The sequence below is a fragment of the Phalangium opilio genome, unplaced genomic scaffold, assembly GCF_054372755.1.
Source record: "Phalangium opilio isolate 3A_F unplaced genomic scaffold, DU_Popi_V2 ptg000391l_1, whole genome shotgun sequence".
Lineage (NCBI taxonomy): Eukaryota > Metazoa > Arthropoda > Arachnida > Opiliones > Phalangiidae > Phalangium > Phalangium opilio.
The window spans coordinates 1,642,970-1,668,036 of record NW_028324235.1 but is presented as its reverse complement, the minus strand read 5'-3'; the positions used below and the strand labels follow the sequence as shown (position 1 = coordinate 1,668,036).

General features: G+C 37.7%; 2 protein-coding genes and 1 long non-coding RNA gene across 4 annotated transcripts; all 3 read right to left on the bottom strand.

Moving 5' to 3' along the window:
• Positions 1-4,456: 4,456 nt before the first annotated feature.
• LOC149594083 (uncharacterized) lies at positions 4,457-6,235 on the bottom strand. The gene is made up of 2 exons (XM_089861627.1): positions 4,937-6,235; positions 4,457-4,825 (listed from the first exon to the last, which is right to left on the bottom strand). Exons 1-2 carry the CDS (start codon positions 6,233-6,235, stop codon positions 4,457-4,459), a joined length of 1,668 nt encoding a protein of 555 aa, XP_089717753.1.
• Positions 6,236-6,295: 60 nt separating this feature from the next.
• LOC149594082 (uncharacterized) lies at positions 6,296-8,074 on the bottom strand. Its single transcript, XM_089861626.1, has 2 exons — positions 6,776-8,074; positions 6,296-6,664 (listed from the first exon to the last, which is right to left on the bottom strand). The coding sequence occupies exons 1-2, from the start codon at positions 8,072-8,074 to the stop codon at positions 6,296-6,298; spliced, it is 1,668 nt and encodes a 555-aa protein (XP_089717752.1).
• Positions 8,075-23,818: 15,744 nt separating this feature from the next.
• On the bottom strand, positions 23,819-24,811 carry LOC149594081 (uncharacterized). 2 transcript variants are annotated; one of them, XR_016379499.1, is made up of 4 exons: positions 24,600-24,811; positions 24,375-24,522; positions 24,193-24,291; positions 23,819-24,085 (listed from the first exon to the last, which is right to left on the bottom strand). It is a non-coding gene; the product is annotated as an uncharacterized LOC149594081 (long non-coding RNA). The 2 variants fall into 2 exon arrangements; XR_016379500.1 differs by having other exon boundaries at positions 24,580-24,630.
• Positions 24,812-25,067: the final 256 nt, after the last annotated feature.

Sequence of the window (25,067 nt, the reverse complement as noted above, 5' to 3'; positions counted from 1 at the left end):
AGTAACTGATCTGACGGAATTCATAGTGGAAACGTTTGTTACGTTTTGAGGGAAACCGTAAAGACACACTTTTGATCCCTTTTTAGAATTTTTCACCTTCTTATAACAACTGGAGGTGCATTTGTGAGTTTGAATTTTTTTTACCAGCCGGTGCAGCTCCGGACTCACCGATGCGCTTGGCATCGAACACGTGACGTGTTTTTGAACGTAATCCAAAATAGTCTCGGCCGAAGAAGTTCCAATCTTTGGAGCGTCCTTGGCCCACAAAAGCTTGTGGTAGTGAGGTAAACCTCGAGATTGGTATTCAACCCACCAAAAATGATGTTCTATCATGCCAAGAACTGGATTTTGCTTACACAAGACAAAGTTGTTTAACAGCGACCGCACTTTGTTGTGAAAGTGCAAATTGACGCTAAGTGGATCGAAATTCAACAATTCAGCCACCGTCATCGACTCTACTCCTGGAACGTCTGAATTCACTTTTCTCAAGTGATCGTGCAGTTCCACGTCATCATATTCGGCCGAATGGGAGGGCCAAATTCCCGAATCATCGCTAGAACGGATCTAAGGACTTTATACCAGTAGTCCTTAGTACCTCGAATATGGCCCAAGAAAGTAGCTAAATTACTTTCAAGTTCTTTATCGCCAGATTCAACCCGACTGAGCAAAGTTCCAACTCCAATTGGCATGGGTTTTTTAACACGAAGAACGTAGTTCAAACTGCTAGAAATCGCTTTCATTTCGCATTCTTGATAAGAATGAAACAAATAGGCGTAATCTCGTCTAAAAATTGGAATTTTGTTCAAAAGACGGGATAAACGATACTCGGTTTCCGTTATTTTTCCAAATGGTCTATCATCGTGCTTGCCAAAGCGACCCCGAGGGAACAAATGAACGAAGCTCATGTATTCCAGTTTTTTGTCCCAAGTGCTAACCGGCTCGGCTTCGACGCGCTTCATTTGGTAAGTACCCAATAAATCCTTCGGTGGTTGGACGTTCACCGGATGAATAGAGTAGTGATCGTACAGATCATTGGCTTCGTATTCGGAAAGTTTTCGCAACAAAGCATCGGGCTGCGTTAAAATTGCGTAGGCGTCGTCTGCTGCAAGGTTCAAGTGATTTTCACCCTGCACGCCCATAATTGAAGCGTTTTGGCCAGCTTGCATGTCGTGACCGCTATTCACCGCTTCCATTGGAAGCGCAGCGGGAGCACGTGGCACCGCATCACAGCCATCGTTGATCAGCGTTAGTGGATCTGTCACGCTCAGTAATTCATCGGGAGTCAATGAATTTTCTCCGCCATCAACATTTTGCGTCCCACAAATATAATCCAGATTCATTGCCGAAATATCAATGTCTTTGTAAAAAGGATTAATTTTTTTTAGCACACTGAATGCTTTCAACACTTTTTCGAGGCAAACAACCTGCTACCAAACTTTTTTGTCCGCAGTGGGAACGCCATTCACCAAGATATGCAGTTCGTGATTTGTGGGCAACGTCTTAGGAATCATCTTCAAATTTTTCTCCACGGGTATTGGAAGATAAATTACTCTTCCCTTTAAAGCTTTAACCGTACCAAACTGCATGTTGTAGTCGCAGGGTGTATCGTGAAATTCGTTGGTATGTAGCATTGCCCGAGCGAATTGATTCTCGTAAAGACTCAAGATTTCACTTTCATCGAGACTCGGCCGAGGAGCGTTAACGCTTCCTGTAGGAGCATCGTTTTGTTCCTTATTCAAATTTTTTCCACGTGTGACAAGGATTTTTCTCAATTCCGCCATGACTTTTGTCAGAGACTCGTAATCACCATGTTCAATTTCAGTTGAAATTTTAGTTAAAGCGTTGAGCAACGCTTTGACGCGATAAATATTATTCAGAATACTTCTAATTCCCGAATAATGAGGAGCGAGTTCAGCGAAAGAACGCAAATGACTTTGGCACTCTTCGGTATCAGCGCAGTAAGCAGCGTGTCCTAGAAACGGAACTATTTTCACGACTATTTCGTCCCCATCTGGTGGTATAGACACGTTTGATTTTGCGCAAAATTGTTTTCTTAATTCGCAAAGGTCCAAATCTGACTCAAAAATTTTAGTCAAAGATTTTTCATTGGCAGTCGCAACTGTGTTTACGAAAGCGAGTACTTTTGAAATGGCTTGATTTCTAACTTTGCAAATATGACTGCATTCCCAATAAACTGTTTTGGGTTGGGTTTCAATGAACCCATCTTCGTTGATCACTAAATTTGCTTTGGGGTTCTTCTCCTCATTCTCAACAACGTTGAAAAGATTCGTAACAACCCCCGACTCTTTAATTTGTAAGACTCGTTCAATGACATGAGTTTTGTCATTGTTTCTTATTTCAACGAAATTTCCCATTTCATCAACAAACAGTTCTTTAGTCGAATTGGAAGCACGGTCTCTCAGAACCTTTCGTACACTACCATCAGAATTCAATTGACAAATTTTGGTATAGCGTGACTCTTCGTCATTTTTCAGTATTCTGCCATTATTTCCAATTGCATAATAGGTAATTTCATGAAAATAGGTTTCTTTTAGGCTACTGTGAAGCCTTTTCCCACCCAAAACTTCCGTCAAATTGTCACAAGTGACTGACCCAATTTCTTTGATTTTTTTGACAAAATCCTTAAATTCGCTAACCATCCCTGATAGTTGGGCGTGGTATGCCGAATACATTTGCCTTTTCAAATGCAATATTTTACCAGCTAACAATTGGCATTTTAGCTTGTAAGAGACAAATTTGGTGCATCTTTTACTAGTCTCACCGTCAAAAGACTTCAATACTGCCAGCCTTTCAGTTAAACGTGTGACTAGAAACCGTTTGTAACTTTCGGCTATAAATTTCTTGTTTTTCGTCTTGAAAATCCCCGCATTAAGGAGTCTTTTCGCAAAGACAAATTTATCCCGTTTATTTGGTTTTCTATTTTTTGAGCGCAAATTATCGTCTCCACCTGGCGGCATAGTTCTCATAGGTTTTTTCCCTGTCTCAAGTAGAGATTTACGCTCCACATAGTTTTGTGCACTATTTCTCTTAAACAACGCCTTGTTTTTAAGATAGTACCGTTTACACTTAAGTTTGTTAGTTTTATCATGTTTCAATGATTTACTCTGAACTTGCGATTTTAACTTGCCTTCCGCTCTTTTTTTTCGCATTACTAAGCGCTTATATATTTTCTTTTGTTCTGCTCGAGAAACCATTTCGAATATTCGTAAAGAAATATAACACAGTTCTGTATTTTTGAAACTGATTTTAATTCCACGCAGCAATTTTCAACTTGTGTTTGCAAAGAACCCGAATTAGCTCTTGCACAAAGAACACTGTTTGCAGTGTGTACTCGTTTAATAAAACCCAAATCTTCGCAGGACTTGAGGCCTAAAATCGGTACTAGGTTCGCCGAGACTAAGACGAAACTGGCGGGGTACCTGCGGCCTTTAAAGTTAACCTCTGCATCAAACGAGCCAAAAGACTGTATGTTCGACCCACCGTACGCAGTCAGGTTAGTCTTACTGCTACGTATTGCCGGCCTTGGTTCTAAACAATTAAAGATGTCAAGTGGGAACAGGTTAGTTTGAGCACCTGTGTCCAGTTTGAATTGAACCGTCTTGTTGTTCAACGTGAGGGGTTCAACCCAATCGTTGGAAGATGCATTTGAGGTAGCGGTGTCTTGTTCGGCGACCGCCGCTCCTATGAAGAAATCTTCATCTTCCTCAGCTTGTACATCATGTATTTGGCCAGACGCTGAACTTTTGCAAGCCTTTGCATAATGGTTCCTCCCATGGCAGCGTAAACACTCCTGATTATACGCAGGACATTTTCGCCTCTCGTGGGTACCCAGACAACGGAAACAGTTTTTAATCATTCCTTTACTTTGAGGTTGTCCTCCTGTACTCGTTGTAGTCGGTCTCCCTTGGGCTTGGTGTTGTGTATTCTTTGCTGCTTGCTGCTTTTTGCGGCCACGTTTCTTATCGTAATTGGCGTGTATCGCATGTACGTCTTGATTTGCTGCTGATAACCCATTATCGTCGAAAGATTTCACATATTGTTCTATCGGTTCGCCATCCTTCTGTAAGCGCCAACGGAAAACATAACGATCATGTGCTTCGTTACCTTTAGGGGTACAATAATCGTCGAACTTTTGAACCACATTAGCATATGTGCGATCCGTAGCTGCTGCGAACGTGAAAGAGTTATATATATCTATGGCTTCCTGACCCGCAATAGTTAAAAACAGCGAGAGTTTCTGCTTATCAGTTCGTGCAGTCGTAGATTCAGTAGCCATTTCATATAATTCGAACCTCTGTTTGAAAACCCGCCATGCCTGCTGGGCATTTCCAGTTCGAATTTTAAGCTCCGGTGGTGATTTTACGTGATCCGTCATTTTTTATAGATCTGGGCGGGCAAGGCTTAAGGACACAATGAGGTGTGCAAGGCCTATCGCTCAACTTTCCCTCTCTTCAAACAGCGAAGAACGCGTGAAAAACGTAAAACTCTGGCACCGAGTTTTACCCCATACTAGAACGTCATCATGGATGGGCCTTGCTTGCTTGACTCCATCAAAGATTTGACTGAACACCTTGTAGAATATTTCAGGTTCCGATGAGATTCCAAAAGGCAAACGTGTGAAACAGTAGCGCCCATTCGGTGTGTCGAACGTCGTCAGTAACTGACTGTTTTCATCTAGCGGGATCTGATAAAAACCAGAGGCAGCGTCCAACTTCGAAAAATATTTGGCGCCTGCTAATTCCGCTTCGATTTCCTCTTTAGTAGGAATCTGATAATGTTCCCTACGTATGTTCTGGTTTAAAGGCTGCGGGTCCAGACACAGCCGAAGTTTAGGAACGTCGTTAGTGCTACTCTTTGCATGTCCATCACTGGAGTCCGCCACAACCTTTTTCTCGATTATAACAAGGGGACTCACCCAGCTGGTTGGTTCATCTACTTTGCGTATGATCCCTTGGGCCTCTAATCTGTTAAGTTCTTGTATAAGGCCTTCTTTTAGTGCAAAGGGAACTCGACGGGGGGGAACAACGACGGGTACTGCGTCTTTCGCAAGCTGGATAGTACAAGACGTTTTTAGGCAGCCAATCCCCGTAAAAACTGTAGGAAATTCTTTTATGATGGTTTCCCGAAAGTTATCTTGTACTTTGTACGCAGGGAGTTCAGCAGTGTGTACTCGTTTAATAAAACCCAAATCTTCGCAGGACTTGAGGCCTAAAATCGGTACTAGGTTCGCCGAGACTAAGACGAAACTGGCGGGGTACCTGCGGCCTTTAAAGTTAACCTCTGCATCAAACGAGCCAAAAGACTGTATGTTCGACCCACCGTACGCAGTCAGGTTAGTCTTACTGCTACGTATTGCCGGCCTTGGTTCTAAACAATTAAAGATGTCAAGTGGGAACAGGTTAGTTTGAGCACCTGTGTCCAGTTTGAATTGAACCGTCTTGTTGTTCAACGTGAGGGGTTCAACCCAATCGTTGGAAGATGCATTTGAGGTAGCGGTGTCTTGTTCGGCGACCGCCGGTCCTATGAAGAAATCTTCATCTTCCTCAGCTTGTACATCATGTATTTGGCCAGACGCTGAACTTTTGCAAGCCTTTGCATAATGGTTCCTCCCATGGCAGCGTAAACACTCCTGATTATACGCAGGACATTTTCGCCTCTCGTGGGTACCCAGACAACGGAAACAGTTTTTAATCATTCCTTTACTTTGAGGTTGTCCTCCTGTACTCGTTGTAGTCGGTCTCCCTTGGGCTTGGTGTTGTGTATTCTTTGCTGCTTGCTGCTTTTTGCGGCCACGTTTCTTATCGTAATTGGCGTGTATCGCATGTACGTCTTGATTTGCTGCTGATAACCCATTATCGTCGAAAGATTTCACATATTGTTCTATCGGTTCGCCATCCTTCTGTAAGCGCCAACGGAAAACATAACGATCATGTGCTTCGTTACCTTTAGGGGTACAATAATCGTCGAACTTTTGAACCACATTAGCATACGTGCGATCCGTAGCTGCTGCGAACGTGAAAGAGTTATATATATCTATGGCTTCCTGACCCGCAATAGTTAAAAACAGCGAGAGTTTCTGCTTATCAGTTCGTGCAGTCGTAGATTCAGTAGCCATTTCATATAATTCGAACCTCTGTTTGAAAACCCGCCATGCCTGCTGGGCATTTCCAGTTCGAATTTTAAGCTCCGGTGGTGATTTTACGTGATCCGTCATTTTTTATAGATCTGGGCGGGCAAGGCTTAAGGACACAATGAGGTGTGCAAGGCCTATCGCTCAACTTTCCCTCTCTTCAAACAGCGAAGAACGCGTGAAAAACGTAAAACTCTGGCACCGAGTTTTACCCCATACTAGAACGTCATCATGGATGGGCCTTGCTTGCTTGACTCCATCAAAGATTTGACTGAACACCTTGTAGAATATTTCAGGTTCCGATGAGATTCCAAAAGGCAAACGTGTGAAACAGTAGCGCCCATTCGGTGTGTCGAACGTCGTCAGTAACTGACTGTTTTCATCTAGCGGGATCTGATAAAAACCAGAGGCAGCGTCCAACTTCGAAAAATATTTGGCGCCTGCTAATTCCGCTTCGATTTCCTCTTTAGTAGGAATCTGATAATGTTCCCTACGTATGTTCTGGTTTAAAGGCTGCGGGTCCAGACACAGCCGAAGTTTAGGAACGTCGTTAGTGCTACTCTTTGCATGTCCATCACTGGAGTCCGCCACAACCTTTTTCTCGATTATAACAAGGGGACTCACCCAGCTGGTTGGTTCATCTACTTTGCGTATGATCCCTTGGGCCTCTAATCTGTTAAGTTCTTGTATAAGGCCTTCTTTTAGTGCAAAGGGAACTCGACGGGGGGGAACAACGACGGGTACTGCGTCTTTCGCAAGCTGGATAGTACAAGACGTTTTTAGGCAGCCAATCCCCGTAAAAACTGTAGGAAATTCTTTTATGATGGTTTCCCGAAAGTTATCTTGTACTTTGTACGCAGGGAGTTCAGCAGTGTGTACTCGTTTAATAAAACCCAAATCTTCGCAGGACTTGAGGCCTAAAATCGGTACTAGGTTCGCCGAGACTAAGACGAAACTGGCGGGGTACCTGCGGCCTTTAAAGTTAACCTCTGCATCAAACGAGCCAAAAGACTGTATGTTCGACCCACCGTACGCAGTCAGGTTAGTCTTACTGCTACGTATTGCCGGCCTTGGTTCTAAACAATTAAAGATGTCAAGTGGGAACAGGTTAGTTTGAGCACCTGTGTCCAGTTTGAATTGAACCGTCTTGTTGTTCAACGTGAGGGGTTCAACCCAATCGTTGGAAGATGCATTTGAGGTAGCGGTGTCTTGTTCGGCGACCGCCGCTCCTATGAAGAAATCTTCATCTTCCTCAGCTTGTACATCATGTATTTGGCCAGACGCTGAACTTTTGCAAGCCTTTGCATAATGGTTCCTCCCATGGCAGCGTAAACACTCCTGATTATACGCAGGACATTTTCGCCTCTCGTGGGTACCCAGACAACGGAAACAGTTTTTAATCATTCCTTTACTTTGAGGTTGTCCTCCTGTACTCGTTGTAGTCGGTCTCCCTTGGGCTTGGTGTTGTGTATTCTTTGCTGCTTGCTGCTTTTTGCGGCCACGTTTCTTATCGTAATTGGCGTGTATCGCATGTACGTCTTGATTTGCTGCTGATAACCCATTATCGTCGAAAGATTTCACATATTGTTCTATCGGTTCGCCATCCTTCTGTAAGCGCCAACGGAAAACATAACGATCATGTGCTTCGTTACCTTTAGGGGTACAATAATCGTCGAACTTTTGAACCACATTAGCATACGTGCGATCCGTAGCTGCTGCGAACGTGAAAGAGTTATATATATCTATGGCTTCCTGACCCGCAATAGTTAAAAACAGCGAGAGTTTCTGCTTATCAGTTCGTGCAGTCGTAGATTCAGTAGCCATTTCATATAATTCGAACCTCTGTTTGAAAACCCGCCATGCCTGCTGGGCATTTCCAGTTCGAATTTTAAGCTCCGGTGGTGATTTTACGTGATCCGTCATTTTTTATAGATCTGGGCGGGCAAGGCTTAAGGACACAATGAGGTGTGCAAGGCCTATCGCTCAACTTTCCCTCTCTTCAAACAGCGAAGAACGCGTGAAAAACGTAAAACTCTGGCACCATGTTTTGTTGCTAAGTTACCTCAAGTGTGCTTAACGTAGTTTATGCTTAGTTTAATTATTTACTAAACATTACCCGATAGAAGACATTGTGAGATAAGTGAAAACTGAGAGACTTTATTAGGTTCTTTACTCTTAACGTCCAAACCCTCTCTGCCTGTTGCTTTAGCCAGAGAGTAGTCTTACAAATAATATCGATTGACCAGTATCTGACAGAGAAATATTACAGCGACATCTAGGTCGTTATTCTTACAAACACCTTTGAAAGAAATCCAATATAGCGTTGCACAAAGAACACCTTTGAAAGAAATACAATATAGCGTTGCACAAAGAACACCTTTGATCCGGAAAGAAATACAATAAAGCGTTGCACAAAGAACGCTTTGCAACCACAAAGCTATCCAATAAAGCGTTGCCCAAAGAACGCTTTGGAACCACAAAGCTATCCAATAAAGCGTTGCACAAAGAACACTTTGGAACCACAAAGAAGTACAATTATATACACTCTGAAATAAAAACAACATACAGTGAAATGTAATAAAAAGTAATAGGCTTAACGTGAAGGGAAAAAAAAGAGTAAAAATTAAACAAGGGAAAAAAATGGAAATAATTTAATACAGACGTTGTAAAGTAATGGGACTAATAAAAGCAGCTATTAACCCTTAAAAGATTAATTAGAAATGAAATTAATTGTAAGTCTAAGTAGTAGCAGAGGAAAATGTGTTGGAGAATACGTACCAAAACACCGAAAGGCGCCCGAAAACGTGGCGCTTAACATAAAAAAGGCTTAGTTAAAAAGTCAAAGTTGTGTACAGGACCGAAAATAAGCACAAGAAAATTTATAGGGTGGGGCCGGAAATAAGCACAGGACACTGGACATTGTCCAATAAAATTTTAAAATGTACCATAATAGTTTTAAAAACACAGGGCGGCTCCTTTATGGAGCTCAGCATTCACACAAATATTTAAATTTTTAATTATTATTATTATTCCTCTCTTTTATTTAACATCAGTGCTTAGCCCACTCGATCACGCGCTCCACGACGGTGGAGTGCGTGATCGAGTGGGCTATAGTCAGTGTCTCAACATTCAAATTTTAAGGAACGAAAGTGAGTTCTATGCCAAAGTTTATTTAAGAATTATTTTGTTTTTAATTTGTTTTTAAGCTAAGTCATATATTTAACAACTTAAAAGTTTATTTATATGATCTAGTTTGAAAATTGATAGGGAGCACTTTTTTTTGTTAAATTGTGATTTTTTTAATTCCTTGTTAACCGGCCAAGGCTTAAGAAAATGGACAACTGGAAGATAGGCGGTAACGTTTACGTAACTAACAATAGAATTCGAGGTTGTCGCGGCGGTCGAGGCGGTCGTGGTGGTCGAGGAGGTGTTGATAAACGTGGGGGGAGGCGTCCGCGAGTGTGTTACTCGTGTAAAAAACAAGGGCATTTTATAAGGGATTGCCCTGCTCTCAAAGGTACGGGATCCTTTTTTTAGAAGCTGTTAGTGTGACCATGGATAAAGAATGCCCGTGAGGAAATTAGTTTTCACGCTATAGGATAGGCAACTCCCTATCTCGAACGACAGCTAATACACCACTTCGACATTCTGTTGTGCGCATGCCCGATGCCCCGCGCTCGAAGCGCCTCAAGGGGAAAGACTGGAAACTGCTCTTTGTTACCCCTACTAGCAAAAGCGCAACCCCACGCGGTTTTTTCCCTGCCCATCTTAATAAGTACTAGTTCGCAGTAGCCCGCTGTGGCGCCCTAGGTAATGTCAAAGTGGTGTATTCTGTATATACTCTGTTACAACATCGGTTGTCAGCAACCGCAAAGCTTGGTCTCTATGTAACGTAGCTTTGTACGTGCTTTCAAGAGACAAAAAACTTCAGGATCTTCAGAATTTAAAATATCCGCGAGTTTTTTAGCTCGAGTGCACGGCCCTCTAGGCCTTAGCCTCAAATACGTGTAACATTGCCACAGCCTACTGCACGTATTTGAAACTAAGACCTAGAGGTCCGTGCACTCGAGCTAAAGATACTCGCGGATATTTTAAATCCTGAAGATCCTGAAGGTTTTCGTCTCTTGACAGCACGTACAAAGCTACGTTACATAGAGACCAAGCTTTGCGGTTGCTGACAACCGATGTTGTAACAGAGTATATACAGAATAGGCTGTCGTCCGAGGCATGGAGTTAATTATTTGCCCTATATGTGTCGTTTAAATATTATAACAAGTTAGAGCCAACTAATCAATATGAACAATTCACTCTTGATACTTCCACGGAGATGTATTTTAAGAAATGATACAACTCCGTGGTTGCAAGACTGGTAGCATAACACTTTTTATCCCGTCCTCTACTCTCTCATGACTAGTTAATTCTAAACACCCGGCCTTTTTCTATCCAAAGTCTAGTCCCTAAACTATATTTAGTTTTCACAAATGGAGGATTCACACCATTTTCGCCAGGAGGCCTGGCTACTTGGAAGACAAAAACCCCTTTCGCTTTTTTCCTTCACATAGCTCTTTGCCTTCTGGTGTAATGGTATGAATCCTCCATGTGTGTAATAATTGTTAAACCAAATGAATGGCTTAACAAACAAGCAGATAGTCTAAATTCATTAAAGATAGTTAATAGCCTATTTCTATTATTGGAAAAGAAAAAAGGAGGAGAAAACGCCTGAGGGCATGGAGGTCGGTGAGGGGGCGCAACCAAAGCCCCCACAAGATGTCGTCATCGATATCGAAATCGATGACGATAAAAAGGATGCGCCAGTGACAGTTTAATTTTTATTTTGTAAGTAAGATAAATAATTAAAGTTATTACAAAAATGTGATGAATCATATTAAACCCGGGGCACAGGAAAAAATGTTAACAGTTTTAATGTGTTAGACATGAATACCATATAACATGGTAAAATTTGGGAACAAATATAATTAATGACGAAATATAGATAGTTTTCACACATGGAGAATTCAAACCATTTACTACAGGAGGCCGGGCTACCTGGAGGACAAAAACCTGTCTGCTTTTGTCCTCCAGGTAGCCTGGCTTCCTGGTGTAAATGGTAGGAATCCTCCATGTGTGAAAACTATCTATAGTTCCTTAAGCATAAGGAACTTACATTGGCGCCCTATAAATTATATAAAAAAGGACTTGGTTTGCCCAAGCCTGAAAAACAAAACGATAAGAGTTTTTTCCAGTTGACTGAAGCGCGGATATTTTATTTTTCTATATAATTTTAAAGACAATCCGTATTTTACTACTCTTTAGAATTTAATTCAATCCCCTGATTTTACTGGTAATGGATTTATTTCCTATAAATTAATTGCAATAAAAAATTACTTATCTCACATTTTTCAACAATTCCATTTTCGTAAAACTTTATCATGAAAAATCTGAGATAAGTAATTTTTTATTTCAATTAATTTATAGGAAATAAATCCATTACCAGTAAAATCAGGGGATTGAATTAAATTCTAAAGAGTAGTAAAATACGGATTGTCTTTAAAATTATATAGAAAAATAAAATATCCGCGCTTCAGTCAACTGGAAAAAACTCTTATCGTTTTGTTTTTCAGGCTTGGGCAAACCAAGTCCTTTTTTATATAATATCTGTTCCTTCAGTCTGCATTTGTATTAATCTATTATAAAACAATTTTTTGCCTGAAATGCGAAATTTTTCACTTCTAGGACGAGGTTAAAAATGGTTCTACACTTCTATTAATTCTTATAAGATACGGCTCACAATTCGTTTTAGAACCTGAGCTTAATAGTCAACTTCAAAACCAACCTCCTGCCACGATTTTTAAACTATCAAATCCGTATCTTTTACAGTCCACTCTACGATTACAATTATCCATGACATTGCGTTCACTGCCCTTGTACGTTTACAGTGAGTGGCACCGTGGCCAGTTATTTTAATTAAAATACCTAGGCCACAGGTCCAGTTTTAAAAAAATCCTTATTTCCAACACTGATCCATCTATCCTTATGCCTTACTGAAGGCTACAGTGAAATATCCATGAAGCGTAAGCTTCTATTATAAATCCATGGCCCAAGTAAGGCAACTTAAGCCTTGGTCGAAACTAACATCTAAAATATAAATTAAAAAGGTATCTTAAGTATAGAATTTTACCCGAGACACATAATTAAACGAAAAATAGACCCGCCAGAGAAATTTTTAATAAATATAGTGTTATATTTATTGAAAAATATCAAGTTAAAGTTTCAAGGCGGTGAAAGGGCAAATTAGCGTCGTCTACTGTAGAGTAATGAACAATTAGCGTCGTCTGCTGTAGAATTCTAAGGGAGCGGTAGCTCCCTTAGATAAGGCCTGATGACGGCTCAAATGTATAAGGAAGGTTTTTGGATTGGTTGTAACTTTTTTCGTATTAAGTTTATTGTTTTGAAATTTTTTTACTGAACTAAAATCGGGGCCCTTAATATGTGGTAAAAATTTCAAGATGATCCATCCAATAGTTTATTTTATAAAGCATAAAGTTGCTAAGGGTGGTTTTCATTTCCATAAATTTAATCACAGATTTCGGCGAAAAACTAGAGAATCTCCATAGAAATAACATGGGAAATTTTCCAAACTTACCCATTTTGTAACTACCCTTACAAAAATAACTATAAGTTTGATAGATTTGAAAACTGTCTTAAATGAAAGCCCCATTTTTATAGTGGGCGCCAATTTTTGTTTCATTAAGAAAAACAAAGTTTAAGTATTGTTTTTAATAGTTTTAAGTACCTGCTCCGAATTACGTGGTTTACCTTTAAACTGTGGAACTTAAGACTTTTTTTGCTTGGGTTAAGTAATAAAGAAAGTCATTCTTGGACTTACGTCGTTTTACTGCGGATAATCAAATTGGTAGGGCAATTAGCTAGCTTAATTGTCATTATAACTTTTGCGCGTCCAAATAATTTAGTTGCGAAGTACAGATTAAACTGAATTAAACAAAATATGCAATTAAATATAATTAAACAAAATAAGCAATTAAAGATAATTACCAATTATAGGTAATTAAATTTTTTTCACGAGTCTAAACTATAACATCTGTTTGTGTACAAGTCTACGGAATCTGTTTAAGCGCAGACCCACAGAATATTTTTGTGCAAGGGGGTATAAAATCTCTTTGTGCAGAGGCGTATGCAATCTTTTTGTGCACAAGTCAGTGGCATATTTTTGTTTCCAGGCCTATGGAATCTTTTCGTGCACAGGCCTAGGAAATATTGTTTTACACAGGCCTATGGTATATTGTTTTACACAGGCCCATGGTATATTGGTTTACACAGGTCTACGGAATGTTTTTGTGCAAATCTGCATGGAATCCTTTTGAGTATAGGAGTATGGAATCTTCTGTGCACAGGTCTATGGAATTTTTTGTTCATGGGTCTATGGTATATTTATGTGCACAAGTTTGAAGAATCTTTATGTGCACAAGTTGAAGAATCTTTATGTGCACACAAGTTTGAAGAATCTTTACGTGCACACAAGTCTGATGAATCTTTACGTGCACACAAGTCTGATGAATCTTTACGTGCACACAAGTCTGATGAATCTTTACGTGCACACAAGTCTGAAGAATCTTTACGCGCACACAAGTCTGAAGATTCTTTACGCGCACACAAGTCTGAAGAATCTTTACGTGCACACAAGTCTGAACAATTTTTACGTGCACACAAGTCTGAAGAATCTTTACGCGTACACAAGTCTGAAGAATCTTTACGCGTACACAAGTCTGAAGAATCTTTACGCGCACACAAGTCTGAAGAATCTTTACGCGCACACAAGTCTGAAAAATCTTTACGTGCACACAAGTCTGAAGAATCTTTACGTGCACACAAGTCTGAAGAATCTTTACGCGCACACAAGTCTGAAGAATCTTTACGCGCACACAAGTCTGAAGAATCTTTACGTGCACACAAGTCTGAAGAATCTTTACGTGCACACAAGTCTGAAGAATCCTTACGCGCACACAAGTCTGAAGAATCCTTACGCGCACACAAGTCTGAAGAATCTTTACGTGCACACAAGTGTGAAGAATCTTTACGTGCACACAAGTGTGAAGAATCTTTACGTGCACACAAGTCGGAAGAATCTTTACGTGCACACAAGTCTGAAGAATCTTTACGTGCACACAAGTCTGAAAAATCTTTACGTGCACACAAGTGTGAAGAATCTTTACGTGCACACAAGTCTGAAGAATCTTTACGTGCACACAAGTCTGAAAAATCTTTACGCGCACACAAGTCTGAAGAATCTTTACGTGCACACAAGTCTGAAGAATCTTTATGTGCCCAAGTGAAAAATCGTTATTTGTACAGGTCTACGACTTCTGTTTGTGCACAGGTCTACGACTTCTGTTTGTGCACAGGTCAATGGAATCTGATTTGATCATTTCTATAACATCTCTTTTTGCGCATGTCAATAACATTTGTTTGTACAGTACACAAGACTAAAACATCTGTTTGTGCACAAGACTAAAATATCTGTTTGTGCACAAGTCTAAATCATCTGTTTGTGAACAAGTCTATAACACCTGTTTGTGAGCAATTCTATAACACCTGTTTGTGAGCAATTCTATAACACCTGTTTGTGAGCAATTCTATAACACCTGTTTGTGAGCAATTCTATAACACCTGTTTGTGAGCAATTCTATAACACCTGTTTGTGAGCAATTCTATAACACCTGTTTGTGAGCAATTCTATAACACCTGTGAGTGAACAAGTCTATAACACCTGTGAGTGAACAAGTCTATAACACCTGTGAGTGAACAAGTCTATAACATCTCTTTGTGCACAAGTCTATAACATCTGTTTATTCACAAGTCTATGACATCTGTTTGTGCACACGCGAGTGACTTCTGTCTGAGCAAGGGTCTACGGAATATTTTTGAGCACGGGTCTTCGGATTATTTTTGTGCAAATGGGTTTGCAATCTTTTTGAGCATTAGGGTTTGAAATCTGTTTGAGCATAGGGGTATTGAAAATGTTTGTGCATAACTCTATGGAATCTGATGTGCACATGTCTATAACATCTCTTTTTGCGCGAGTCTACGACATTTCTTTGTGCACAAGCCTGTGATTTCTATTTGTGCACAAGTGTACGAAATATTTTTATGCAAAGGTGTACGGAATATTTTTGTGCACAGGTTTTCGGAATATTTTTGTGCACAGGTGTACGAACTGTTTTTGTTCACAAGTGTACGGAATATTTTTGTGCATAGGTGTACGAAATATTATGGTGAAAATGGATTTGGAATATTTTTGTGCACAGGTGTACGGAATATTTTTGTGAAAATGGATACCGAATATTTTTGTGCACAGGTGTACGTGATATTTTTGTGCTTAGGTGAACGTGATATTTTTGTGCAAATGGGTAAGGAAAATTGCATAGGGATATGGAATGTTTTTGTGCAGAGGTCCATGGAATATTTTTGTGTACAGGTATATGGAATGTTTTTGTGCAGAAGTCCGTGGAATATTTTTGTGTACAGGTATATGACTCATGTTTGTGCACAAATCTATAGAATGTTTTGTACACCGGTCTAGGACATATGGATGTGCACAAGTCTATAGCATCAGTCTGTGCAAAAGTCTAAGGGATGTGTTTTTGCACAAATATTCGACATTTTTCACAAGTCTATGGTATCAGTGTGTGTACAGGTCTACAAAATATATTTGTGCACAAATCTACGGAATCTCTTGTGCACAAATCTACGGAATCTCTTGTGCACAAATCTACGGAATCTCTTGTGCACAAATCTACGGAATCTCTTGTGCACAAATCTACGGAATCTCTTGTGCACAAATCTACGGAATCTCTTGTGCAAATGTCGATGACATCTCTTTTTGAGCAAGTCTATGAAATCGGTTTTTACACAAGCATGTGACATCTGTTTGTGCACAAGTCTATAACATCGGATTGTGCAAAACCGTGTGACTTCTGTTTGTGTACAAGTCTGTGGAATCTACTTGTGCATAGGGCTCGGGGTTTTTTGGTCGATTTTTTCGAAAAATACGATTAACTACAAATAATCGAAAACTATTCAGAAGTTTATTCGTTTAAACAATTCAACAATTTTAGATGATATTTTTTGACATTGAATAATCTTAGTAAGATTTTAACCGACAAATGTATTCAATCGACAAAATTATTCGAAAAAAAGTGATGTAGAAAAAAGGGTCTTACTCTTCATTCGGTTAAATTAAAAATATTTTCTATTATAAAATCCACATGCTTTGAAGTCTAACTTTTAGCGTAATATTTTGTAATTTAAGCTTTGCAAAAAATATCCAAATCATTTTTTTGGAATAGACTTTCGTCTGGAATATTGTCACTAATATTTTTTATTAGAATTTAACATGTATACGTTTTTCTCCGTATCAGTTATTTATGATCAGATCGCCAAACTCAATTATTGTTACAATCTTTTCGATAAAACCCAATTCCAAAAAGCCCTAGTTATTACGTTAGTGGACTCTATGGCAAAATACTTTCCTCCAAGCGCCAAAAGTGTATATCTGTGATATTTTTGCCAGGGATCTCGCGATACCGCTTACCGTATCGTCGAAATGGCGATACAAGCAACAACTATTAATGTTTAACATCAGAAGGGGATAATAGATAATGCTAGCTTTAATTCTAAAATGGATGTCTTCGATTCTTGGTGCGAAACCCATCCATATTATCTCAACATAAACGCCCTAGACTCGAACAAAGAAGTTTTAGTGTAATATAAAAGGGTTAAGGTAAAAAGGGGAAGTGAAATAAAAAAATATTTGAGAATTACCAACATACCTATTTACCTAGATATGCAATAATTTCTCTTCATTGATAAAAAATTGCAGAAGTTAAAACAAAACACAGACAGACACGTCAGGCACAAAGCCTATCTCTCAGGAGAAGTAAAAATCCACTGGTTCCTACCGCCAACTATATTTCAGAAAGTCACACTCGAAACATATTTTGATCATTTACTTGAAAACGACTTCTCTATTCCGTTTTTATAAACTAACGATATCAATACCCATCCTATATTAACTTTGGAGATAGTTTCGTGGTACAGTGGAGTAAAGACTCAGTATCTCGCTTTATAAAACTATTAAATGTATCCAGTCTTTCGACTTCATACCCAATCTTCGTTACTCGTCCTTTATAAACTTTGACTACAGATTTTTCAGTTAAGAGAGGTTTTTCTCAAATAATTTATCAAAATTATATGATATTAATTATTTTTATCTGAAGTTACTTATTATTCTTCTAGTTGTATCGTTTTAAGAGACGTTTTTCCTAGAGTATGCCTCTTTCGCGAGTGTCTGAAAGACCATAAAATGGTGTAGTTAGATTGTTGATGTCAGTTAATAGAATAGTGGTCAGTACAGTTTTTCAGATATCCGTCAACTGTGAATACGATTCGGAAATTGAGAACCCTTTTGTTCAGATTAGGAAACTGCGAACGTGATCCCCTGAGGTGTAACAACAGGCAGACAGACTAACAAACACACAGACAGATGAACACGTCGTGAACAGAACGTTCCAAAACAATCATCACTCGATGAAATAAAAAATCTAGCCTCTATATTGGCTTCATGTGACTCCAATATTGTTCGACAGTTGTCCACTGTCGGTTAGATATTACACCAATATGCGCTTGATATTAGTCCAATATCGGTTAGAAATTGTCCAATGAGGGTTTGATTGATGTGTGAATAAAATCTTGACCATTTCTGGGTAATAATCGATCCCTTAATAGATGATTCTGGATCCAATTTTGGAAGAGGCTTCAAATCTGGCTTTTCGTTCGACCCTTCCTTTTTGGACACTAGTTACGTTATCCAAAAATAGATTAAAAACTGTGCTTTCTCAGAGTCAGCCGTTTGGATCCATTTACATCCGATTTTGGACAATATTTTTTAACAGTGCACGTCTTAGGAAATAGTCAAGTGCTAATAGAGTAGTGATGAGGGTACTATTTTTCGCGTATGTGATTCGGTTTAGTTTGTTTTCATGTTCTCATGTTACCACACTTTGTGGTACACTTCTCTCGAAGAGAAGTATTATATACTTCTGATAGTATTGACAATCACAATGTTTTTATTGATAGTTCTTACCATTATCAGGTTTTTAAATACAATAATTTTTCAATGATTTAAACTTTGCGTTTTTTCGTTAATATATAGCTATAACAATTTAAAAATGATCAAAGTTTATCGTAAAAAATAATAACGGCGGTTACTCGTCCAAATACTAATCGATAAAAGAAACCAAAACCACATTTGTATCAAGAAACGTATGGATCATAATTTTTTATTCGAAATCGAATAAAAGGTATCGCAAAAAAGGTTTTTGGACTAAAATTCTTCTGATTATGTTAAAAATTTTAGTTTTTCGGAAAAAATACTTACGATTAATAATTGCATCACTCTACCTTTTTCCGAAAAAAATCGAGACGAAATACTTTTATATAATCTTCGTTTTACAAATTTTGGTATGTGAATATATTTGAATAATAGTTAACCGATCCCCGAGCCCTACTTGTGCACGAGTCTACGTAATATATTTGTGCGCAAATCTATGGAATCTGTTTATGCGCTAGTCTACGGCATCTGTTTGTGCACGGGTCTACGGGAAATGTTTGTGCAAATGGGTGTGGAATATTTCTGAACAGGTCCAAGGAATGTTTTTGTGCACAGGTCCATGGAATATTTTTGTACACAGGTCTATGTCACATGTTTATACAAAAGCCAATATAATATTTTGTGCATAGGTCAGTGGAAACTTTTTGTGCACAGTTTTAGAAATATTTTTGCGCGCAAGGGACCGTCCATAAACTACGTCACGCAAAAAATGGCATTTTCTGAACCCTCGTCCCCCCCCCAGATCACGCTTCGTCACGTTTTCTAACACCCCTCCCCTGAAAACCACGTCATATTTCTTTAACCCCCCCTCAACGAACTATGAATTGTCTTAATTTACCAATTCAATTTGATTAATTTAAAGAGATTCTTCTTGAGGCATGATATGGGTTCCACTCAGAAATGTTTTGCTCGACTTGACAGTCAAAGTTCATTTTTGTTTAAGCTTTAACAAATATCGTTTGCCCATGATTGAGCTTTAGAACTTTAATGTATGGATGTGCTTTTTCATAACCTTCCAAAATATTTCCACAAAGCGTAGTTAAAGGGGCACACTTCATAGTTTTCGACATTGTCACTTGAAAGCCTTAAGGCTAATCGAGCTTGGGATTCAGATTTTAAAAATGTGCGAAAAAAACGAAGCATTTAAATCGAATGGAGGATCCGATTGATCCTCGCTAATGCGAAAAAGCAGTGACATTAGAGAGTTTAAGCTGACACTACATTTAGCAGTCCTTATGCGTACGTGTAAGCTAGCTCTCCAGTGAAAGTGTCAATCAACCTCTAACTGACTTCGCAATGAAATTAATTTTAAATGTGACGTCACGCATCGAAGGACCCCTCCTCCCCCTTCGTCACGGACCGTCACAAACTTACAAACCCCCTCCCCCTAAGAGTGTGACGTAGTTTATGGACGGTCCCCCGGAGGTCTAGGGAATATTTCTGTGCGCTATGGGTATGAAATCTTCATGTACCAAGGTCTATGGAATCTTTAGCGCGCAGGTCTAAGGGATCTGTTTGTGCACAAGTCTACGGGATCTGTTTGTACACAATTATATGACATGTGTTTTCACAAGTCTACGGGATCTGTTTGTACACAATTATATGACATGTGTTTTCACAAGTCTATGGTATCTGTATGTATACAGCTCTACGAAATATGTTTGTGCACAGACAGGGTGACCACAACAAAGCCTTGTAATAGTTATAGGAAAATAGGAAATTTACAATTGATTTACAGGAAATTATAGGAGACTAGCTGTTACCCGCGGCATCGCTTGAGTGTAGTAAGAACTTCCATCAAGTATGGGTACATTTAACTGATTCGACTAATATTTTTGTAGCATCCTAGGAGCGAAGACACTCGGCGTCGGCCATCAGCTCGTCGGGACATTTTTTATTGCTTTACACGCAGACATTCTATAAAGAAGGGCTTTTAAATATCTGGTCGCCATTTAAAATGGTGACAACAAATCGATCCCGAAAGACCATTCTGCCCGTCTATAGGTTAATGGAATCCAGTGAACTAAATATTTGTGAAATCGGTTGAAACGCGCGGACTTTCTAACAAAGAGAAAATTTGTTACATTTCTGGGCGCCATTTATTAAGGTGGCGGCGGATTGGAAAAATCTTTCTTAGTACGCGCCTACTATTTACGAGTAACGTTCCTCCAAATTTTCACCCTTGTGGGGCCAGCGGTTTGGGCTGGGCGGTGATTATCAGTCAGTCTGTAAGTCAGTCAGGACTTTGATTTTTATAGATATAGATGTATAATTTAAAAAAAAAAACAGGAAAAGACAAGAGAACTAATCTTGAAAAAAACAACAAAATATAGGTTGCAAATGCTTTGAAAATAATAAGACAAGATTTACAAAAGAACTTTGGTTTAATTATAACCATAAGTTCGTAAGATATGTTACATAAATTTGTCACTGGTTACTGAGAGCTTGTCTCGAAGTGACATAAATGAAACGTCGTAGATTCTCGTAAAGTGACGCCTGATGAGGCCCTGTCAAAGGCTTAGTACAGACTAAATAGGAAGATGGAGCAGAAAATCGCGTGTAGTCAATTCTCGCGTCGTTCTCGAACTAGCTCTCATTAAGTCTCTAGCATTTCGAAATATAGGAAGTGTCATACTTATGGAACGTAATCTTAGAAACATATGCTATAACTTTAAAGCATCACGGACTTCCGTGACAAATATTTTTAGAGGCTTCCATAGCTTTAGCTACATACATCATGCAATACTAAACTTAAACTTAAAACACGATCGGAATATCTGAATCACAGAAGCGTTAGCCTGTATTGTAAATCCACGGTGGCTGATTGCTAGTAGCTAGTGGAAATCGGCATTACTTTCTGTCAAATTTCTGTTTTGAGTGATATATAACAAAACCAAAAGTGAGACTGCACAAAATATCTACAATTTCCAAAATAGGAAAATATAAGAAAATTATCGATATTATAGGAACTAATAGGAAGACATCCGAAAATAGGAAAAATTATAAAATTTAGGAAATATGGTCACCCAGCACAGGTCTATGGAATATGTTTGTGCACAGGTGTATAGATTGTTTTTGTACACAGGTCTACGTAATAATTTTTTAGCCTAAGTCTTCGGAATCTATATGTATTATTGCATCCACTGTGCTTTGGACATGAAAACGACGGGAAGGCAATTTGAGTTGGACTGGGCGTTGAAGCAATCAAGATTAATACTTCTATAATAGATGGTTAGGTAACTAATAAAAGCGCAACACCACAAGACTTAAATGGAGCGCCTGCTTTTCAGAATAAGTTTTAAAATACTAGTTTCTAAACAGTTTTAATTCATATTAAGACTGAAGTGACAGATATTAATCAAAACTGTCTTTGTACACAAAGACGCGAAAAAGTAAGAGATAAGTGTAGAAAATTAATTGTTTGAAGTAACAGATATTCAAATTTTCATTTTTGAAGACGTGATTATAAAACATCAATTATTTGAAAAAATTTCTTATCTTAGTTTTTTTCACAAAAATTTCAGAGAAACTACCTTGATACTATGTTTATTTTCGAGAAACATTTGCTTCGAGGAAGTTCAAATACTCGGATATCTGAAAAATAGAGCTAGAAGTATTTATTTTTATATTTCAAAATTGAAAATATTGCGAACCGAAAATTACATTCGCCCTTTGACTGTGATGTAGTTATTAGAGTCAAAAGGATCTGTAACTTGATTGTGATCTTTTGAGAGATATTCAACACGTCAATTTTTGAAACCTCGAAAAATTCAAAATAAACGAACACGTTTTGTTAAGTTTTCATGCTTGTTTTATTTTGTCTGCTATCAACAATTTTCTCACCATTTTATTCTCCTTATGGGCCCGAATTACCAAACTAACTCTAAATTTTAAAAAGAAAATAAAATGCATACGTTTTCTACTTTTAAAATGATGCACATGTTTAAGGATAAAATATTTTACTTAAGGAATTTTGGTGAAAAAAACTAAGATAAGAAATTTTTTCAAATAATTGATGTTTTATAATCACGTCTTCAAAAATGAAAATTTGAATATCTGTTACTTCAAACAATTAATTTTCTACACTTATCTCTTACTTTTTCGCGTCTTTGTGTACAAAGACAGTTTTGATTAATAATCTTTTGAGGTACTTACATTTTTAATTAAATTAACATACTTAGACTTAATTAATTTTGATGAAACTTGAAAAAGGCACACCTTGAATAGTTACTTGTTAATTTGAAAGTATTCCGAAACGTAACTTCGCTTTAGTTTTTAAATGATTCGATGTACAGGAGCACCAAAAACCCCATGTTATTCCTATGGGAAAATCGGCGAAAATCTGTGAATTTTCATTTAACATTACGGGAGGGTGTGGGATCTTATCTAGAAGGGCCTACCGGCCCTCTAGAATATGAGCAAAGTATACATAGTTTACACGCAAGGAGGATTCATACCATTTGCACAAGGAGACCACGCAACTTAGAGTGTAAAATCACAGACGATTTGACACACTAGGTGGCTTGGTCTCCCTGTGTTAATGGTAGGAAGCCTCCATGCTTGTAGTTTCCAAGTTAAATTGGTGGGTTATAGATTAGTAGCCTTATTATGTATTTGTTACTTGCTTTTCTGCCGGTATTGTATAGTTAAATTAATTTCCTGTGTTCCAATAACATTCTTATTAGAGTATAATTTTGTCATCTTATTTCATATAGCATCATCACAATTATCTTTTCTCGTTTTTTTATGTAGATTTTTTCTTTTTTTAATGTAACTAACATAAATAATTTTTTTGTAAAAATCATTATTTTCTTTTTTTAAAATCATAACTTCATTACCTAAAAATAATAAATATTTCATTTTTTAAAAATCATAATTTCATTTTGTAAAAATCATACTTTCATTTTGTAAAAATCAATTATTTCATTCCCTAAAAATAATAAATAAAACATTTTCCGAAAATCATTAAAATCCATATATATCTTTTTATTTATCATTTAAATCTTGTCTATCTGCATGCCATTTTTTAATTCATACAAAGGGGGGGGGGATTTTTCAGGATTTAATGTGTTTTTTAAGTGCCGTTAAAATTCTATTTAATATGTTAAAATTCTATTTAAAATAAAATCAATTTACTTGGTTTGATCCCGGGTGGTAGCACTGAGTTCATCAAACTTGCAACAAACCCTTGTAGAGTAGAACTCTACGGTTGATTTCTGACTTAATGTTTATTACTTCTATGCGACTTAGCTGTGGTACTTATTTGACATAAACCAAAATTAATACCATTTAATTAAGCAAAATAGTGTTATAAACGTCTTTAAAAAACGCAACCTCAAACAAGCAATGCTATGTTCGTATATCGAAAATTTGGAAAGTATGTTAGAAGTCCAATAAACCACAATGGTTTTTCCCATAAAAGTTAATACAGCCCTTTAAATTTAAATAATTCGAAATGAGAATATTATTAAATGATTCAATCTATACGGTTACAGTTGTGTTGAAATGAGATTTTTGGTAAGGTCAGGTAACGTACATTTGCATCTAAAAAACATTTTTTCCCAATAATTTCAGAATAAATTAATAAATTATTTATAAATTTGCGTTAACAATTTTGTCCACATAATTAATTTCCACACATATCAAAGCAAAATATCTGTTAGGGTTAATTTAACCCGACGGCACTAGATGGTCCTGTAATGGAGTAGTTTATTTCCCCGCTAACCTTGGCAAAATAAACAGTTTTTCTGGAAATCAATAATTTTACAACAGTAGGAACATTGGTTTTTTTTTAAAAATGAGTTATAAACAGTGACTGGACACGCAAACAATTTAATTATAATTCAATTTTTACCTAATAACAAATGTTGGGCATTAAATACTGATTTCAACATCCCATTATTCGATGTTCAGAAAACTATGTTAACGCTAACGGTCAATTTTCTCCCCCAAACTGATGCAAGTATTTTATGTTGAAATAAAAGAAAAATACTTTTAGCATTCTAGGAAATTATTTACTTTAATTGATTTACTCACAATAGTCTATTTAGTTAGAAGCCATTGTTTGTTGGTTGGCTCACGTAAAGTGGCATCGTAACAAACTGAGCTTCATCCATCAAACGAACATTTATATTACCACAATTAATAAAACTTGTTAAAAGCGTGTCAATTATAGCACTTTGAGCTAAAATTATAATAAATGAGGACTATTAGCTAACAAAATAAGGTGTGCAGTCATTACTTATTTCATTGGAAAATCACCGTTAAAGGCAGTGCTATTTCTTGTGTTTAATATTTTACAATGTAAACAAAGATGTTACGTTAGTTGTTCTGTAGTAAGCGTGGCCTTCCATAAAGTATTACCTAATTAAATATTTCAATTATTTGGGTAGAAATGCTATTTTTTAATTAATACAATGGAGATATGGAAATAGCGGTAACGGACTACATTGTTTTTTACCCTGATTTGAGCAAATTAGTTAACGGTATCCAGAATTAACTAGCGCTACTGTTACCCATGTTAAAGAGATAAACAAAGCATAAAATCATAGCATAATTACGACTTCGAAGTTAAGAACAGAGGATATGAGGAAACCTGGGTAATAATAAGCACCGTGCTTGCTACTAACTGAAATTGTTTTGACCAAGGCTTAGTGAAATGAAATAGATTAATTTACAATAATTTTCAAATTTAATGATAATTCTTACCTTAAGCGTTTAATATTTAAA

What these genes read in the sequence shown, in the direction of transcription:
- LOC149594083 (XM_089861627.1), bottom strand. Translation starts at nt 6,235, where the DNA reads ATGACGGATCACGTAAAATCACCACCGGAGCTTAAAATTCGAACTGGA. An exon ending in TAGATGAACCAACCAGCTGG is followed by an intron (nt 4,826 to 4,936) that starts GTGAGTCCCCTT and finishes CTGGACCCGCAG; the next exon opens with CCTTTAAACCAGAACATACG.
- LOC149594082 (XM_089861626.1), bottom strand. Translation starts at nt 8,074, where the DNA reads ATGACGGATCACGTAAAATCACCACCGGAGCTTAAAATTCGAACTGGA. An exon ending in TAGATGAACCAACCAGCTGG is followed by an intron (nt 6,665 to 6,775) that starts GTGAGTCCCCTT and finishes CTGGACCCGCAG; the next exon opens with CCTTTAAACCAGAACATACG.